Source organism: Agelaius phoeniceus, chromosome 9 (assembly GCF_051311805.1).
Source record: "Agelaius phoeniceus isolate bAgePho1 chromosome 9, bAgePho1.hap1, whole genome shotgun sequence".
Taxonomy (NCBI): Eukaryota; Metazoa; Chordata; class Aves; order Passeriformes; family Icteridae; genus Agelaius; species Agelaius phoeniceus.
In genome coordinates, this window is record NC_135273.1 from 22,268,300 (window position 1) to 22,282,790 (window position 14,491).

The 14,491-nt window shown below is 34.7% G+C and overlaps 1 protein-coding gene across 4 annotated transcripts in view; it reads left to right on the plus strand.

Annotated features, from left to right (window-relative positions):
* LRMDA (leucine rich melanocyte differentiation associated) overlaps positions 1-14,491 on the plus strand; it is a 612,230-nt gene that overhangs the window by 482,168 nt on the left and 115,571 nt on the right. The window contains exon 6 of one of the 4 annotated variants that reach the window (XM_077183241.1): positions 2,572-2,666. The exons of the other annotated variants lie outside the window; for them this stretch is intronic. Within the exon in view, the coding sequence (XP_077039356.1) occupies positions 2,572-2,652 (81 nt within the window). The 3' untranslated portion in view covers positions 2,653-2,666. Of the gene's footprint in view, positions 1-2,571; positions 2,667-14,491 lie in introns of those variants that run through there. 4 annotated transcript variants of the gene reach the window in all.

Genomic DNA, 14,491 nt, shown 5'->3' on the forward strand with positions numbered 1-14,491 from the left:
TTCTTAATTTGTTCACAGCTAACTTTAGATTTATTAGCAAAGGCTATATTGCTAAACAAATTTTTAAATTTTGTGGTATTAAAAATAAAATCTAATGATTGATATCTACTATCTAAAGTGGTAAATAGGCTCCAACTCATAGAGAATAAGAAAGCACTATAATGTGTATTTTGAGTTTGTATGGTTTGCCTTTTTCTCTAACTGTAGAAAGTTCTTCATTCATTGAAATGAAACATAAAGCAAACTCCAATGTTTTGTAAGTTATTTGTAAAGATGTTTTATTCCTGCCCATTTTTATTTCTTTTTAAATCCATCTGCTGTGATGGCAGAGTCCTGTTGAGCTGCCTGTATGGCCACTGTCCCATTGCAGTCCTCAAGGACTTCTTGGGTTCAGAAAAAGAAAGAAGGGCCCTGTGACAGTGCTAGAAGGAAAGTAGACAAATATGAACACTATGGAAAGCAAAGGAATAGTGATGATTAATAATGAAGAACAAATTATAATATTTGTCTAAATTACTGTTTTTCTACTACAGGTGGTGAAAAGGATTTCTGTGTGGGGTATTCCCCCTGCCTCCACTCCTGGATTGTTTGTTGGGGTTTTTTGTTTCTTTGTTTTGAGCTTGCATAATCTGTTTCAGAGCTCAGAACTAGAATGCCCATTTTTGATTTGTGTAATTTGTTTTGTGGGTTTAAATTTATTCACTCACATGGAGAAAGATGGGATACTGCTTCTTAATTGAGTAAATTTACACCTGGAATGAATTATTCTTATGTATAAAGCAGCAAGTGAAGCATTCTGAAAGATTGCTTATGCTCCTTTAAACAAGATGTAATTTTACCAAACTGAATAATTAATCAAAACAAGATTGTTCTGCTCACAACAGCATCATCAGAAATTGTGTTTTGTATTATGTTACCTTACCTAAAAATAGGGTTCTTCAGTGGAAAGAAGATGACATCTAAAAATATGTTTGTGACTATTTCTATGAGCTGTTTTAATTCTTTATAAAGGCAAGGATTCCTTGTGTTACTTCCAATTAATCTTTGGTGTATTTTCCTTGAGGCATTAGGACACTAATGAATCTTGAGACATTCTGTAAATTGATCCAGTAACAGATCACATCAATAGTTGTTCATTCCATGTTTTTCTTGTTTTCTGTCAGGATTTGAAGCTCTGTACTCCTATTTTCGATATCATCTCTAAATGGCTGTTATGTAGTGTATTACCTTACCCCTGCATGGAGGGACTTCTGTGTCAAGGAGGTCTGTCTGTCTGTCTGTCTGTCATGGTTACCTAGTGAAGGCAAGGGAATTTCACTGGTACTTGTAGGTGGTCTTGCAATCTATGTACACAGTGATGGTAATCATATAATCTCATCATATAAATATATGTTAAATATAATAACCATGCTCAGCATAGGAAAAAAAAATAGGGTGCTCTAATGATTGTATCCACTTTATTCAGTAATGTCACTGTAGTTAGAATTACTCTTTACCAATATACCTAAAAAGAAATTGATAGTGTTGTATTTCTTGTTCTTCATTCCCCTTGGTATTGACTCCCAACAGACAAAATCAGTTATGTTTATCCACCCAGAAAGAAACCTAATTAGACAGGCATCATATTTGGGCATCATATTTTGCTTATTTGGGGTCTGCTTTGTGTCTTATAAGTTAATGTTTGTATGTGTGGAAATTTAACTTTTGTGGCATACAGGTTAAATAAAAATTCTTTGGCAGAAACAATGCCTGTGCCATAGTAAAACACCCAAATGTGGGTAGAGAGGAGTAAAGAGCAGAAGAGAGGGTAACAAGAATTTGGTTTTGATTGGTACCTTAGGGACACAGCCTTGTAAGTTTACCTCATCCTTCAACAACTTTAGTAGCACAAATCCTCTGTAATCATCTTGGAGTTTAGGAACAAGGACCATAAGTGGGAGGTTTTTGCTAATGTATAGATAGGAATTAAATACTGGAGCATAGAATTTAATGGTTTTAGTGTTTTAAAATTTCAGTGGAATTACATATAGTGTCAGTAGAGGTGAATATCTAGATTTTCCTCAATTGTTTGGTCATTGCATTTTTTCCTTCACCACCATAAAGATTGGTGGGAAGTGGTTAGATGATTTTTGTTCATATGCTGCTCTTTCTTGAGGTTTTTACTTTTTTATGGAAAAATAAGGTAGGAAATCTGTCCATTAATAAAATTTGAAATTTATATTGCGGTTTGGTAAGAACAAATATTTTTGATGCCTGTCATGACTATATTGCAAGGGGAAGACACCATACAGTTCAATAGAATTTCAGCCAAATTGTTATTTTTGAAAAATATTGTCAAACAAAATTATGTACCTATTCTGGAAAGAAGAAAGTTCCCATATGGAAATATTATGCAGAATATGATTTTTTTTCCTTTTTCCCTGCTTTACATAATAAAGACTTTTCTATAATCTGTGAAGTCATCTTGAAATTATTTTTGTGTACCTAAAGTATATTCATAGCTCAGTTTAATTGTAGTAATTACCAGATGCACATAATTCTGCATATTTTTCTCAATCACTTTTTTTTCAGATTTCCATTAAGGATATCACAAATTCTTCCAGAAATCTTGGATCCCAAAACACTCGGGATATTCAAAAGCCTGTTAAGTAAAATTGCATTGAGTCATAGATGGTATGGGAAATGCTACTAATAACATTAAAGTTTATCCATTGCAGAGAAAGTGCATGAGAAGTACTGCAATGTTTCCCATTATAAAGTAGTTTGGGTGGAGAATTACTCCCCCATCACCGCCACCATATCCCTCATAAGCTTTATCCTGAAAAGTCTTTGTTTTGTTTAACTTGACACTAGATTGTGATATGTTGTCCATTTTGCAACTGTTTTGATAAAAGATTTCTTGGTTGTGCATGCTCATTCTTAACCAAGTAAGCCTAACTCATTTTTTAACATAATCACTCAGAATTAACCAAAGCATTTTTTGATGTTAAGTTTGTTCTCAATTTTTGGGAGGGTTTTTTTATTGGTACTGTCTTCCTAAAAAATTCTGCAGCTTGTATCTACTGGTTTTGACCTTTTATTTTTCCTTAGCCATTTCCCATTTTTAAATGAATTTTCAATTTTCTCCATATAGAAGAGAAATATAGAAAAGTCCTTGACATGGAAATATCTCATTATTAGTAGTAACAGAAGTAAAAATTACCTCCTATTTCTTATTCTTGAGTAGTTTCAGAAATGCAGCTTCAAATAGGTACTGAAGATCTGCTTGTTTTTAAGCATGTTCCAAAATATTTCTTCAGGAAAACATTTATCTGCTTTAGAAACAGGGATAGACAGTGAGGGGTATTCAAGTGTTTTATTATTCATACATTATTCTTTCCAAATGGAAAATACTTTGAAATGTTTTTCTTGCATACTGCATGAATATTGTTCCAAACACCATGGGCCATCTAATTCCTAGACTTTGTGTTTGGTTTTTATTTTCGTTTTTTCACTCTCTCTCAAGAAAGAAAAACTGTCATGAATCACTCATTAGGAGAGTTCATAACCGATGTCATATTAGTATAACTCTCAGAAAAAGTCTAAAATAAACTAAGCTGAGTCTTCTTCAAAAGAAAAAGAAAACAGCTGCCCTTTAAATGAAAACAACTGTCCTTCAGACTTTCCACCCTGAACACATTGTCTTTGAACCATTGGACTTGGTTAAGGTTAAGAGTGTAGCTTTGTAACATTTAAAAAGTGATTCCAAGCCAACAAAAAGCCCCCAAACAAATAAAATGAAAAAAACCCAACCTACCAAACCAAAAACAAAAAAAAAAAAAAAAAAAAAAAAAAAAAAAAAGAAAGAAAAACAACAGCTAGCTGGAGAAAGCTGATGGAGCCCTCTTCCCAGTTGCCCTGAACACCTTGCTAATTTCTAGGTACAAAAAAAAAAGGTTTTTCATCTTTTAAGTTCCTGAAATAGTTTTGATATCCTCTCTGAGTGATCAGCTTTCTCCAGGTGTTTTCTTTCTACCATGATTTTCTTTTCCCATTCCACCACAGGTACAGTTAGTGTTGATTTTAAAGTTGGAGTTGCCTTGGTATAATTTTTTTCCCCATTTCTGACCAGTGATGCTTTCTTCCTGAACTTCTTTAAGGGAATCTCTTTGCCATGAGAAGAATAATGGGGAGGTGGTGTTTTCAGACTGGTGTGACTCTCTTCCCTGAGGCATTTCTTTTCCCACTTGAAATTTTATTATGAGGAATTTCTGCTTTTTTGTGTTGACACCATTAATTATTAACCTTTCAAAGATTTATTCAGCTTATTCATTGCATACTAATGAATATATACTATTGATATCTTAATTTTAATGAACGGAGAGTAAAAGAACTGCAAAAAATGTCAAAAAAACCCAGTCACATCATCACCAATGTGAAACTATTTTGTCCATGTTGTTACTTAGGGTTGTTGTCTTCCTCTAATAAAAATGAACCATCTACATAGAGTCAAAAGTCACTCTGTATATATTAATTCTCTATTTTTTATCTGTTGAAAAAGCTTATTTCGTCTCATAGTTCATAGTGGCTGGGATATATTTGCTATCTTTTTTGAAGAAGAATGGGTGAAGAGGGTGAAAGAAAGTTAAAATAAAAATTATGAAGTACTTACAAATGTGCATGTTCTCATGCAGACCAGTTTTATGTCTATAATAACCCAAAGTAAGTAGCTGTATTCATGCCTCTGTCAATCTGCCCACTTTGATTTGTATGGAAGCCATAGCTTGAATTTTCTCTTGCACTGCACCACTGACAATGTTTTAGGTGATGTGAAAACTCTTTGGAAAGAATAACTTTTATTCATTGAGGGTGAAAAGCAATCCAATTATCTCCTCCCACTAATTATGATTACATTATATGTTTTTGTGTGTATGTCATAAATTTACATGCAAAATGCACTTTTGAAGCTTGAAAACAAAATAATTTTAAAGGCAAGCATAATCAACAGGATCGTACTTACTATGGTTCTTGGCTTTAATAATGAGCCATCATTTTCCTGAACAACAATTCAGTATGATTTTAAACACGTTTAAATGCAGTGTTGTGGAGGAAGTGTTGTTTATTTTTAGGTAGGAAATTTCATATTCCTGTGAAGTTTCTGTAGTTGTATGAAGTTTATTTCTGTCCCCAGATGTCAGCAATCAAAATCTGCATAAATATATTTTGTGTAAATCTGTTGGCAGCTGCTCTCCAGTCAGGTTCCTCAAGATATTAGCCTGTCTTTGAGTTTATGACAAAGTTAAAAATTATTCATTAAACTGACCTGCAGTATATTCAGTAACTGTAAAATTGCCTTGCAGTTCTATTTGGTTTGTAGATGTGATCACGAGTAAATTTTTAACTTAATTAATTGGCCGTTTCTGTTGACAAGAAATTTATGTGGTAATAATTTGCTCGAAATAGATGCCGACTGTAGGAAATGAGATATCCATCATAGGCTTGTGTTCCACCAGCTGCACAGTGGCTATTATGAAAGTATTTCAGGCAGCGACGACCCCACTGTTTGTGCAGTCAGGATTATATATACCCACGATCCATTGCCTGCCTGAGAGGCGCTCATGGAGGTCTATGATAACAAAGACTTTGTGATTTATGGCTTGCTGTGAAAGCAGAGCTTGATGAGATTAAACAATTTCATAGCACAAGTGTTTCTTAAGACCTGATTTGTAGTTGCAAGCTGATGGTAAATCACATTTATATATCTGAAAGCATGCTCAGCAGAGGAGTGCAATTACAGTTTAAGACAGCTACTTTTTATTTAATTTTTATCCTGGTTTTGTCTCTTTTATATCCCCTTCGTCTGCAAACCATTCACCTTCACAAGTCCTTTCTTGGTTAGAAGGCCAGAGACTGAAGTCACTGATGTTCTTCCTGTTCTGTGTGCACTCTTAGTAAAAGAGAAAAAGAAAATCTATCTCTTGAGTCATTTCAGAGTAGTTTTTACTGGTTCATCTTAGCTGACCTGGGTTTCTGGGTTCAGCTACAGTTCTTAATTAGTTATTGTGTTCAACATCGAGCACATTTTTAAACACGAATCACACAAATATATTTAAATTTAAATGCCATGTTTAAAACATAGAATAAAAGAAACCAATTTTGGTGGCTTGCATTAAGTATTTTCTATCCAATAATTTCTGGATTCCTTTTTTTCTCATACATAATAGAAAACAATGCTATTTCCACCAATAGCTATTTTCTTTGGGTTTACTTAGGTATTGGTATTACTAGCAACGTGTCTGCTATGCTTCATAAGCAGGTCCTGCTAAATATTGCAGTAAAGATATTTGCATCAATATTAAACCATGATTTGTGGGGCTTAGTGCTTCAAAAACAAAATCAAATGCTTATGATACACTTGCTTAGAGTTACAAACATATTGCTTTTGACTCAAGATCAGGTTGGAGCCCAACATGAAATCCCTAATTTAACTGATGCTTCAAAAAGTCTTTCATGTTGTTGAATGCATTAAAATCAGAAAAGTAGAGTAAGCCAGGAGGGAAGTTACCATTCAGACTCTTCATTTGCTGTCCTAATGGAAAACCAAATTTTTCAACATGCCAAACATGTCCTGTGGGGCTGTGAGCAGCTCCTCGGCTCCCATCTGCTCTCCCCAAAGGCTCTCACCATCTCTAGTGGGCAGGCCAGGGTCAGTTTTGTATTCAGAGATGTGGTGAAGAGGTTTGTCATCATGTAGGTTCTGCATTCTGAAATCTTTTGTTTATGCATCACACTCTGTGGCATTAATTTCTAGACCACAGACAAAAACAATAATTGTATGATAGGATCAAAAGGAGAAACACTGAATTTCAGGAGGTTCTTACTTTCTAAATTGCTTTATAATACGTCATTGCTAACATCTCATAAGCAACTTAAGAGGTAAATCAATACTTCTACAGATGTTTAGATGTTAGAAATCCTAACAATGAGAGTAGAACTCAAATAGGCATATTGTTTTACTGTCAGTTTCTCATCACAGACAGTTCATTTGGAGTTAAGCATTGGAATGATAGAAATTGAGATGTTTGTGCCATAGCATCTAGGAAGTAAGTGTTCAGAAGGGACTATGCTTAAAAAAGAAAATGACTGACAAAGACATTTTCATTACTTGGCATATTTTGCCTGCAAATTTTCAGCTGAATTTGAGTTCAAAATTTTGGCCAGGTGATAAAGCTATCATGGGAAAAAAAACCAAAAAAATTAAATGGATGTATTTCACAGTGAAATCCTCTATTCCATATGCATAATCCCCAGTTTATTAATTGTGAAACAGTAAAATGGAAGCCCATGGTCATGGAATGCTCACTTTTTCTCATTGGAGTGATAAGCTTTTGAAAGTATGTGGGGATGTATGTGAAATAATAATAAGTTCATCTTGCCTCTTTTGGTTTTGGGTAAGACTCATAATGGTTCTGTCTGGTTTTTAACCACAATGTGACATCATGATTAGACCAGTACCTGGTTTGTGTATGCAGTCACTGAGATTACTAGTCTGTTTTTCCTCAAATTTCTTCTAAATAAGACAGAAAAGTCAGCAAAAAAGGATTTATTGTAAACTGTGCATTTGAGCAATAGAAAAAAGAGCAATTCATAGAGAAAAAGACAGGGAACTCACCACCACTGCTATTTTTTATCAGGGACTAAGTAGCAGATTCTTCCTTCTGTCTTCAATCAATGGGAGAAAGATGGGAAAAGATATTTCCTTTGATTTTAACAGATGAAGCTTTGTAGGATGTTTGGTATTTCCTCATGTGATGGACAATCACTGGAGACTAGTCAGGATTAATCCCTGAGGCAAAATGCCTGTGCAACCAAAGTGAATTATCAGCCCTCTTCCTTGTCATCCCTGCCAAGTACTCCTTCTGCCCCGGGTGACACTTAGTGGTGGAGTCCAGGGTACCACAATGTGTCATGAGGCTTGGAAGACCTGATGTGAATGGTAGTATGTGAGGTGAAGTTAAAGAAAGGAAAAAGAATTCCTGGCTTGGTCTGACTTAGTCAGGTGCTTTGGGTTCATTCAGGCTGTCCTGCAGATCTACTTTTGAGATGATCTCTTTAGCACCAGGGCTGACTCTCCTATTTCCTATTTTTTGCTTAGAGAAAACATTCTGTGAAAAGGCTGCTCAGTGCTGTGTCTATTTTTTACCTGCTCAAAAAAAAAAAAAAAAAAAAGCTTTATCTAGGTTATCTTAAATTTAAGCTAATCCATTTAGCTTTTGGAAAGGACCTGGCATAATAAAAAATATACTCAACATTATTCAGTCCTTTAGTACTTGAATTTTGGCAAAAATTTGGCGTTTTAGGCCAGTGGAATTTTAGGGTTATGGATCTAGGCATTAGGGTTTCCTTGATTAGGGTTCTCACAGATTGTGGTATCAGAGTAGCTGTGCTTGTTGGGGAAAACTGGTTTTGGGGAGAAGTTTGGGGTTTTTTCCTCTTTTTTTTTTTTTTGTGGGGTTTTTCATCAATATTTCTGCCAAGAAGTGTGGCCAAGAGAACCTAATGATTTGTTCGGAGTTTTTTCTGGTAATTGTAGTAATTTGAATCTCTGGATGAGGTTTTAAATCCACACCTACAATGTTATTCTTGCTCATAAGAATTAAGGCAATATGTTGCAAGTGAAATGCTGCATGCAGGTGCAGCGTGACAACTGACAAGAAACAATTTTCCAAGATCTTATTGATGAGCTTTAGTATAAACACACTTTTCAGAACAGACTATGATAATATGGTTCCAATATAATTGTGAATTTCAAGATCTGTTTCATTTGGCAAATCATATCACCTTCTTGTGTCTCACTTTCTTTGGCTGTAAGAAAGACCTAAGAAATCCTGTTTTGTGGAAAATTATTTCTAGGGGTTTGAGGCCTATTCACACCTTAAACCTTGTGTTTGGTTGGTTTGTTTTTGTTTTATTTGTTGCTTTTATTCTTGCTTCACTTTTCTTCCTCTCTATTCTATATTCTTCTCTCTAATTGGTAACTAATTATGAGATTGGATTCACATTATTTTATTTGGAATTTTTATTTGGTTTGTTTTTAGCAAAAATTGTGTTCTGGTGGGTTTAACCTGCAGAGTTCAAGCTTTCTTCTCTGAAGTGAATAATAGGCTCAAACTGGTGTGTCACAACCAAAAAAACCCATTAACAAAATCATGAAAGAATCTTGTAAGAAACAGGAAAGCAGAAACACCTGAAGTCCAGATGGCAAACGTGTGCATTTGGCAAAAGCTGCGTAGGTTTTGGATCTTTTGAAGTGAATCTCATCCTAACATTCTTTGGGAGGCAGCAAATGCATTTAACCAGACATGCTAGAATGGATCAGTTCTCATCCTCAAGCACAAGGGAAAGTGATTTCATTCTTTCATGTGCTTGCCTGTCTCTCATGTAAATAAAAATAATTTTGTTTTCTGTAGCTAGAAGTCTGGGATATAATTCATCTAAAAATTATATGATCTGGCTAGATTTCATAATTTTTAACGTGGTTTACTTGTATATTTTTGAAACATAAGCCAATAATATTTGCAGCATGCTGATTCCTGGATTTTGACTGATTTACTACTGTAGAGTTGAGTGACTTGGTAATAGCAATTGATATAATTTGTATTTAGCTAATTTTGAACACTAAAAACACTGAAGAGTGAAATCTCTTTTTATCTGAGTCAGTGGCAAAACATGCAGCATTTCACTTCTAAAATTAAACAAAGAGAAGAAAAGCAAAAAGTTTGAAAACAAAGCCTGGAAATCAGGTGAATCCAAGACATAAGTTGCTTTTTTTAGCACAAGGCATTATAGTGCATTTCTAGCATGACTGTGACTATCCAGTACAAGCTTTTAGCTCATAGTACATGTGACCTAATTTGATTTAGATCAACTGTCTTGTAATCTAGATTAGGTTGACTCAAATTTCTTCACACAGATTGTGGATTAAGTGCTTGTCCACTGACACTTACTGGAATACTGGTGATGGTCTCTAATTTATTAACTCATAAATTTGATCATGTGCCATATTGAAAAGGGAAAAATGGATTGAAATATGGTTTAATGATAAAATTTAAATCTTCTTTGACAGTGTAGATATAGAAATAAATAAGCATAGAAATTATCTTCATGTTTATAGGCAACTAAATTTGTGTAAATCAACAGCATGCCATGACCTAACATCCTTTTATATATTTTGTTATTAAAGTTGGTATCAAAAATGGTGCAGTGTTGGATGTTCACTAGATATTTTCCTTATTTGAAAAACAGAAGTTTAGGCAATATAAGGTGTAAATATCTTCAAATTATTTTACCATTTCACATTCCTTATGTGAAATAGTAAGGCTGGCTTAAATCTTAGAATAAAAAGAAACAAGACCTCATTTTCCTCTATATAATAGAAAATGAATGAGCATCATTACAAATAAATCTGAAGTTTTCCTCTTTCTCAGGATTAATGTTACATTTGCTGCATCTGGCTTTGTCTTTCTTTTCTTTAAGTTCTTAGAACAAATAATACATGCACTTAATCTTTAACTTCAGATAATCAGTTACTGACACCTGGAATAATGTGATGAGCAGTGTAAATTTTATACACATATAGTCATAATAATTTAGACTGTCATCTTAATCTATTTATGATCAGCTAATGACTGAAATGTTTTACCATTGTGTGGGATATTTTATAACTGAAGTTTTAATGGGTGAATCAGTAACACCTGGCTGTCTGCAATGTCTTTCTTTTCCCCCTGTTAGACATTTAAATACACCTCTGGAAGGCCCACAGGGTGTGATGTGACATAGAAGCTCTTAAAAGGAGGAAAATTAGTTCTTGATACCATAATGATCAGTGGGATGAACGTTTGCATACTTAGCATTAATGCTGTTAAATGTAAGAGTTTGATTAAAACTCTTACCAAGGTGTTTTGTTTTTTTTTTTCTTTCTCTCCTTTAATGCCCTTTCTAGTTTCACTTTTTGGAATTGCAAAACATGATGCTTTTGCTTCTGCCTGTGGAGGAGTTTTGAATCTTTTAATAGCCTTTACTCTATTAGTGCACTTGTTTATGTTTCTTCTCAAATCATCTCTAACACCAGCAGAGCCTCTTAGCTACTAAGAATTTTAGGCACCTAGGTGCCAACAATACAAGAATACAAACTCAGTGAGAAAGTCTCCTAACAGAATATCTAGTATTGCGATATTAATTCCAGTCTGCTTTCTATTATTGAATTAAAGCAATATATTTGTAACTTTGCTCCTTTTTGTCACAGATATTATGTATTTTTCATTTATGCAGTTTTAGATTTTCTGCCCTATTGAAAGAGTTCAAAACGTAAGACTGATAAAATTGCAACTTTTTGACTTAAGTGCGTAAATCCTGATAAAGGCTCATACATATGGGTTGAACTATCTGTATTTTCTTGTTTTCATGTTCCTTATGGGTGGATTTGGCTGTTATTTTTATGAGGTAATACTGAGGGTCTGAGCAGTAAAGGCAGCTATGGTGATGACTGTCATCTTGTAGATTTCTAATAAGGACTTAAAAAAACCCCAAAAAAACATTGTATCAAATCTTTTTCAAGTAGTCAAGTTGTTAGTCTTCTCAGACATTTTGAAATTGCAGAGCTAGTCCTATAAATTGGAGAATGACAATTTAGTGTCATTCCTTTTGTAAAACCATAGTCACTGTAGTAAGCAGGATGGAGGCAATGGAAGGAATAGTGTGCTCATGTGATGATTAGTTCCCTTTAGTTTTGCTCCATGAGATAGATTTTCTAGGAATATATTAATTTGTGCCTATTTTATGACTGTTACAAGTCCTGGGATATTAAGAAAGACTGACAATTTCAATTTCTCCTGTGATATCTTCTGCTGCCGTCTGTCACCAAAGTGTTTTTATATGTACACCACTTAATTTTTAGATTCAACATGTTATAAATAAAATAGATGTACTTGCAGTATACTGATTGGAAATGATCAGAAAAAAAAGTAGGCTTTTCATCTTTTCTGTGAAGTAATGAAAATAACATTTTGTCTTCTTTTAATTATATTTCTTTGGAAGCACTACTTCTGATCACTGCAAATAGGTAGTGAATTTTCGCCTTTAGTTGGATGACAAGAGAAATCACCCACTTCACATGGGTCTGGAATGCCAACGTGCTTTGTATCTGTGATGGCACAGAACTTGCATGGCCCTTTCCTTAACGGATTTCAAAGCACTTTCCAAGACTGATTAGGAATCCAGAAACACCACAACCTTAGAATACTCAGCTCACAGAAAGAAAAGACAAACGAGCAATCTTGAGACAGAAGCCAGGCATCCCCTTATATAAAGGCACCTGCAAATCCACAGACATTCCCGTCCTACAGAGGTGCTTAAGCAGTTGTGTTCCATTTTACACAGAAAACTTATGCCCACAAATACTGCATGTATGCCCTCAGAATTGCGTGTTTATTTTCAGAATAGCCCTCCAAACATATATCAAGATAATTTGATCTTTTCCAAGTATTAATTTTGGTTACTAAGTTATTTATATAAGTACACTGAAATAAATGAATGAGATTTATATATTCTTAATTTACAATCATTAAGTGTGTTATCAATTTTCTCTTTGGAAAGTTTTAGTACACATTTGGTAATTCTTGGGATTTTTACATTGTATCTTTTTTATTCAAATAATTTACAACTAAAAAGAAATAAATAATAGGATGGCCCAGCAAAATGATTTAGTCTGCTCAGATTTCAGCAGATACTTCTGAAGTGAAATACTGCCACTGGTTTTTAGATATTTTCATTTAGTCTGGTACCATTTCTGTTGCTTATATCTTACAAAAGGGCCTGTCTAACACTCGTGGGGGAAACTTCTAGCTCTTGGTTCCTTGCAGAAAGTATTTGCAGCTTTGCAGGAGCATTCCATGGTTGCCAGATCCCCCTACAGACATCTCCAAGTGCAGGTGCCCCAGGGTTGCCTGCAACACTGATTTGGTTGAGTTTCTCTTTGATTTGAACTTTCTTCCTCCCTGAAGGTGTTATGAGCTTGTCAGTTGCAGTGTGATTTACTTATTCCCCAACATCAAACTGTCTTACTGGTATCAAGAAGATCTGTATTAAGCAAGATGCAAAGTTCAGCATTTAGGTACCATGTCAGAAATTAAGTTTACAAGTGATGCTAGGACAGCCTTCCTTTTCTCCTGCAGCAGGGCCTGTGCTTTGCTTCTGAATACTCTTCCCACTATTACCAAAAAGCTCCCAGATTAATCCACTTGGGGCTTTTGCTCAGGAGTTCAGGTCCGCTCTCCTCTGCTTCCTGTTATTTTCCACCTTGTCCCTAAAGCTAGGTCAGAACACTATGCTTGCAAAATTCTTCCCATCTTTCTCTTATCCCAGTCTTTAATTCTGCCTTATATCTAATACCACTGCAGCCATGATAACTCATATTTCTAGTGTCTTTAGGAGTTTAGACCTTAAGCAGAAGTGTAGATGATTCAAACATTAGTAAACTGAGACTGTTTTATTTTGGATTCTTTGTGACTATGAGTTCTTTGTTCATGACTTTCCTACAACATCATTTGTCAAACAGCCTGGACAGTCTTCCAGGACCAGTTGAGGCCTGCCAGCATCCTCTTATTAAATCTGATACAAACCCTGAGTTAAGTATATCATCCTGTCAGGTCCTCAGTGTCTAGACAGACACTTCCTAATGCACATCAATAACAGGTGTGTGGCAGGGAGCCTCCTGCCTGGGCATGCTTCTGCAAGGCAGCTCCTTCTCCCTCCTGTGATTGCTGAGCTTTCTGCTTTGCAGTGATCATTAAACACACATGTAAATGTTAACAAGCAGCAGTATCCAAACAGACCTTATTTACAGTAGAATTTTAGCAGAATGTTTCTTTTCAAGGGGAAGGATAAGGCATTAGTGGTTCTGTATTTTACCTACATAAGTAAAACTTGTCTTTGATGATATGTGGAGGTGTTTGAACTGAATATAGGTGTTCTCTTCAAATTTAAAAGCAGTTAAGAATTTTGCATTTTAACTTACCAAAAATCTATGATGTTATAAAGTAGTTTCAGACAACTGAGGACAAACTCTTAAAATAGAAACTATGTTTTACTAAAACTTAAATATCTTTAGCAAAGAATTGCATTTAGATTTTATATCATCTGATGCAAGGATCTCCTCACTTTCATTAATGTAGTATTGGGAATAATATTATTTACATTACATATTTTAGGTGCCTGATTTATTTAGGTGCAGATCATAGATTTTTCAAGAATGGGTTATTCCCTTTTTGTGTTGCATTCCAGACAGACACACAAGATCAAAGAGAGGAAGGGACTCTCCTATTCTGCTACGTGATGAGAATTTAAACACATGAAGTACAGTTTGTGGTCCTTCATTTAAATGGAGTGCTGTTGTCACCTACATTTAAAAAATAATGGATGAAAGTTCAACTTTTCTTAAGTTAAGAAGTAAGTG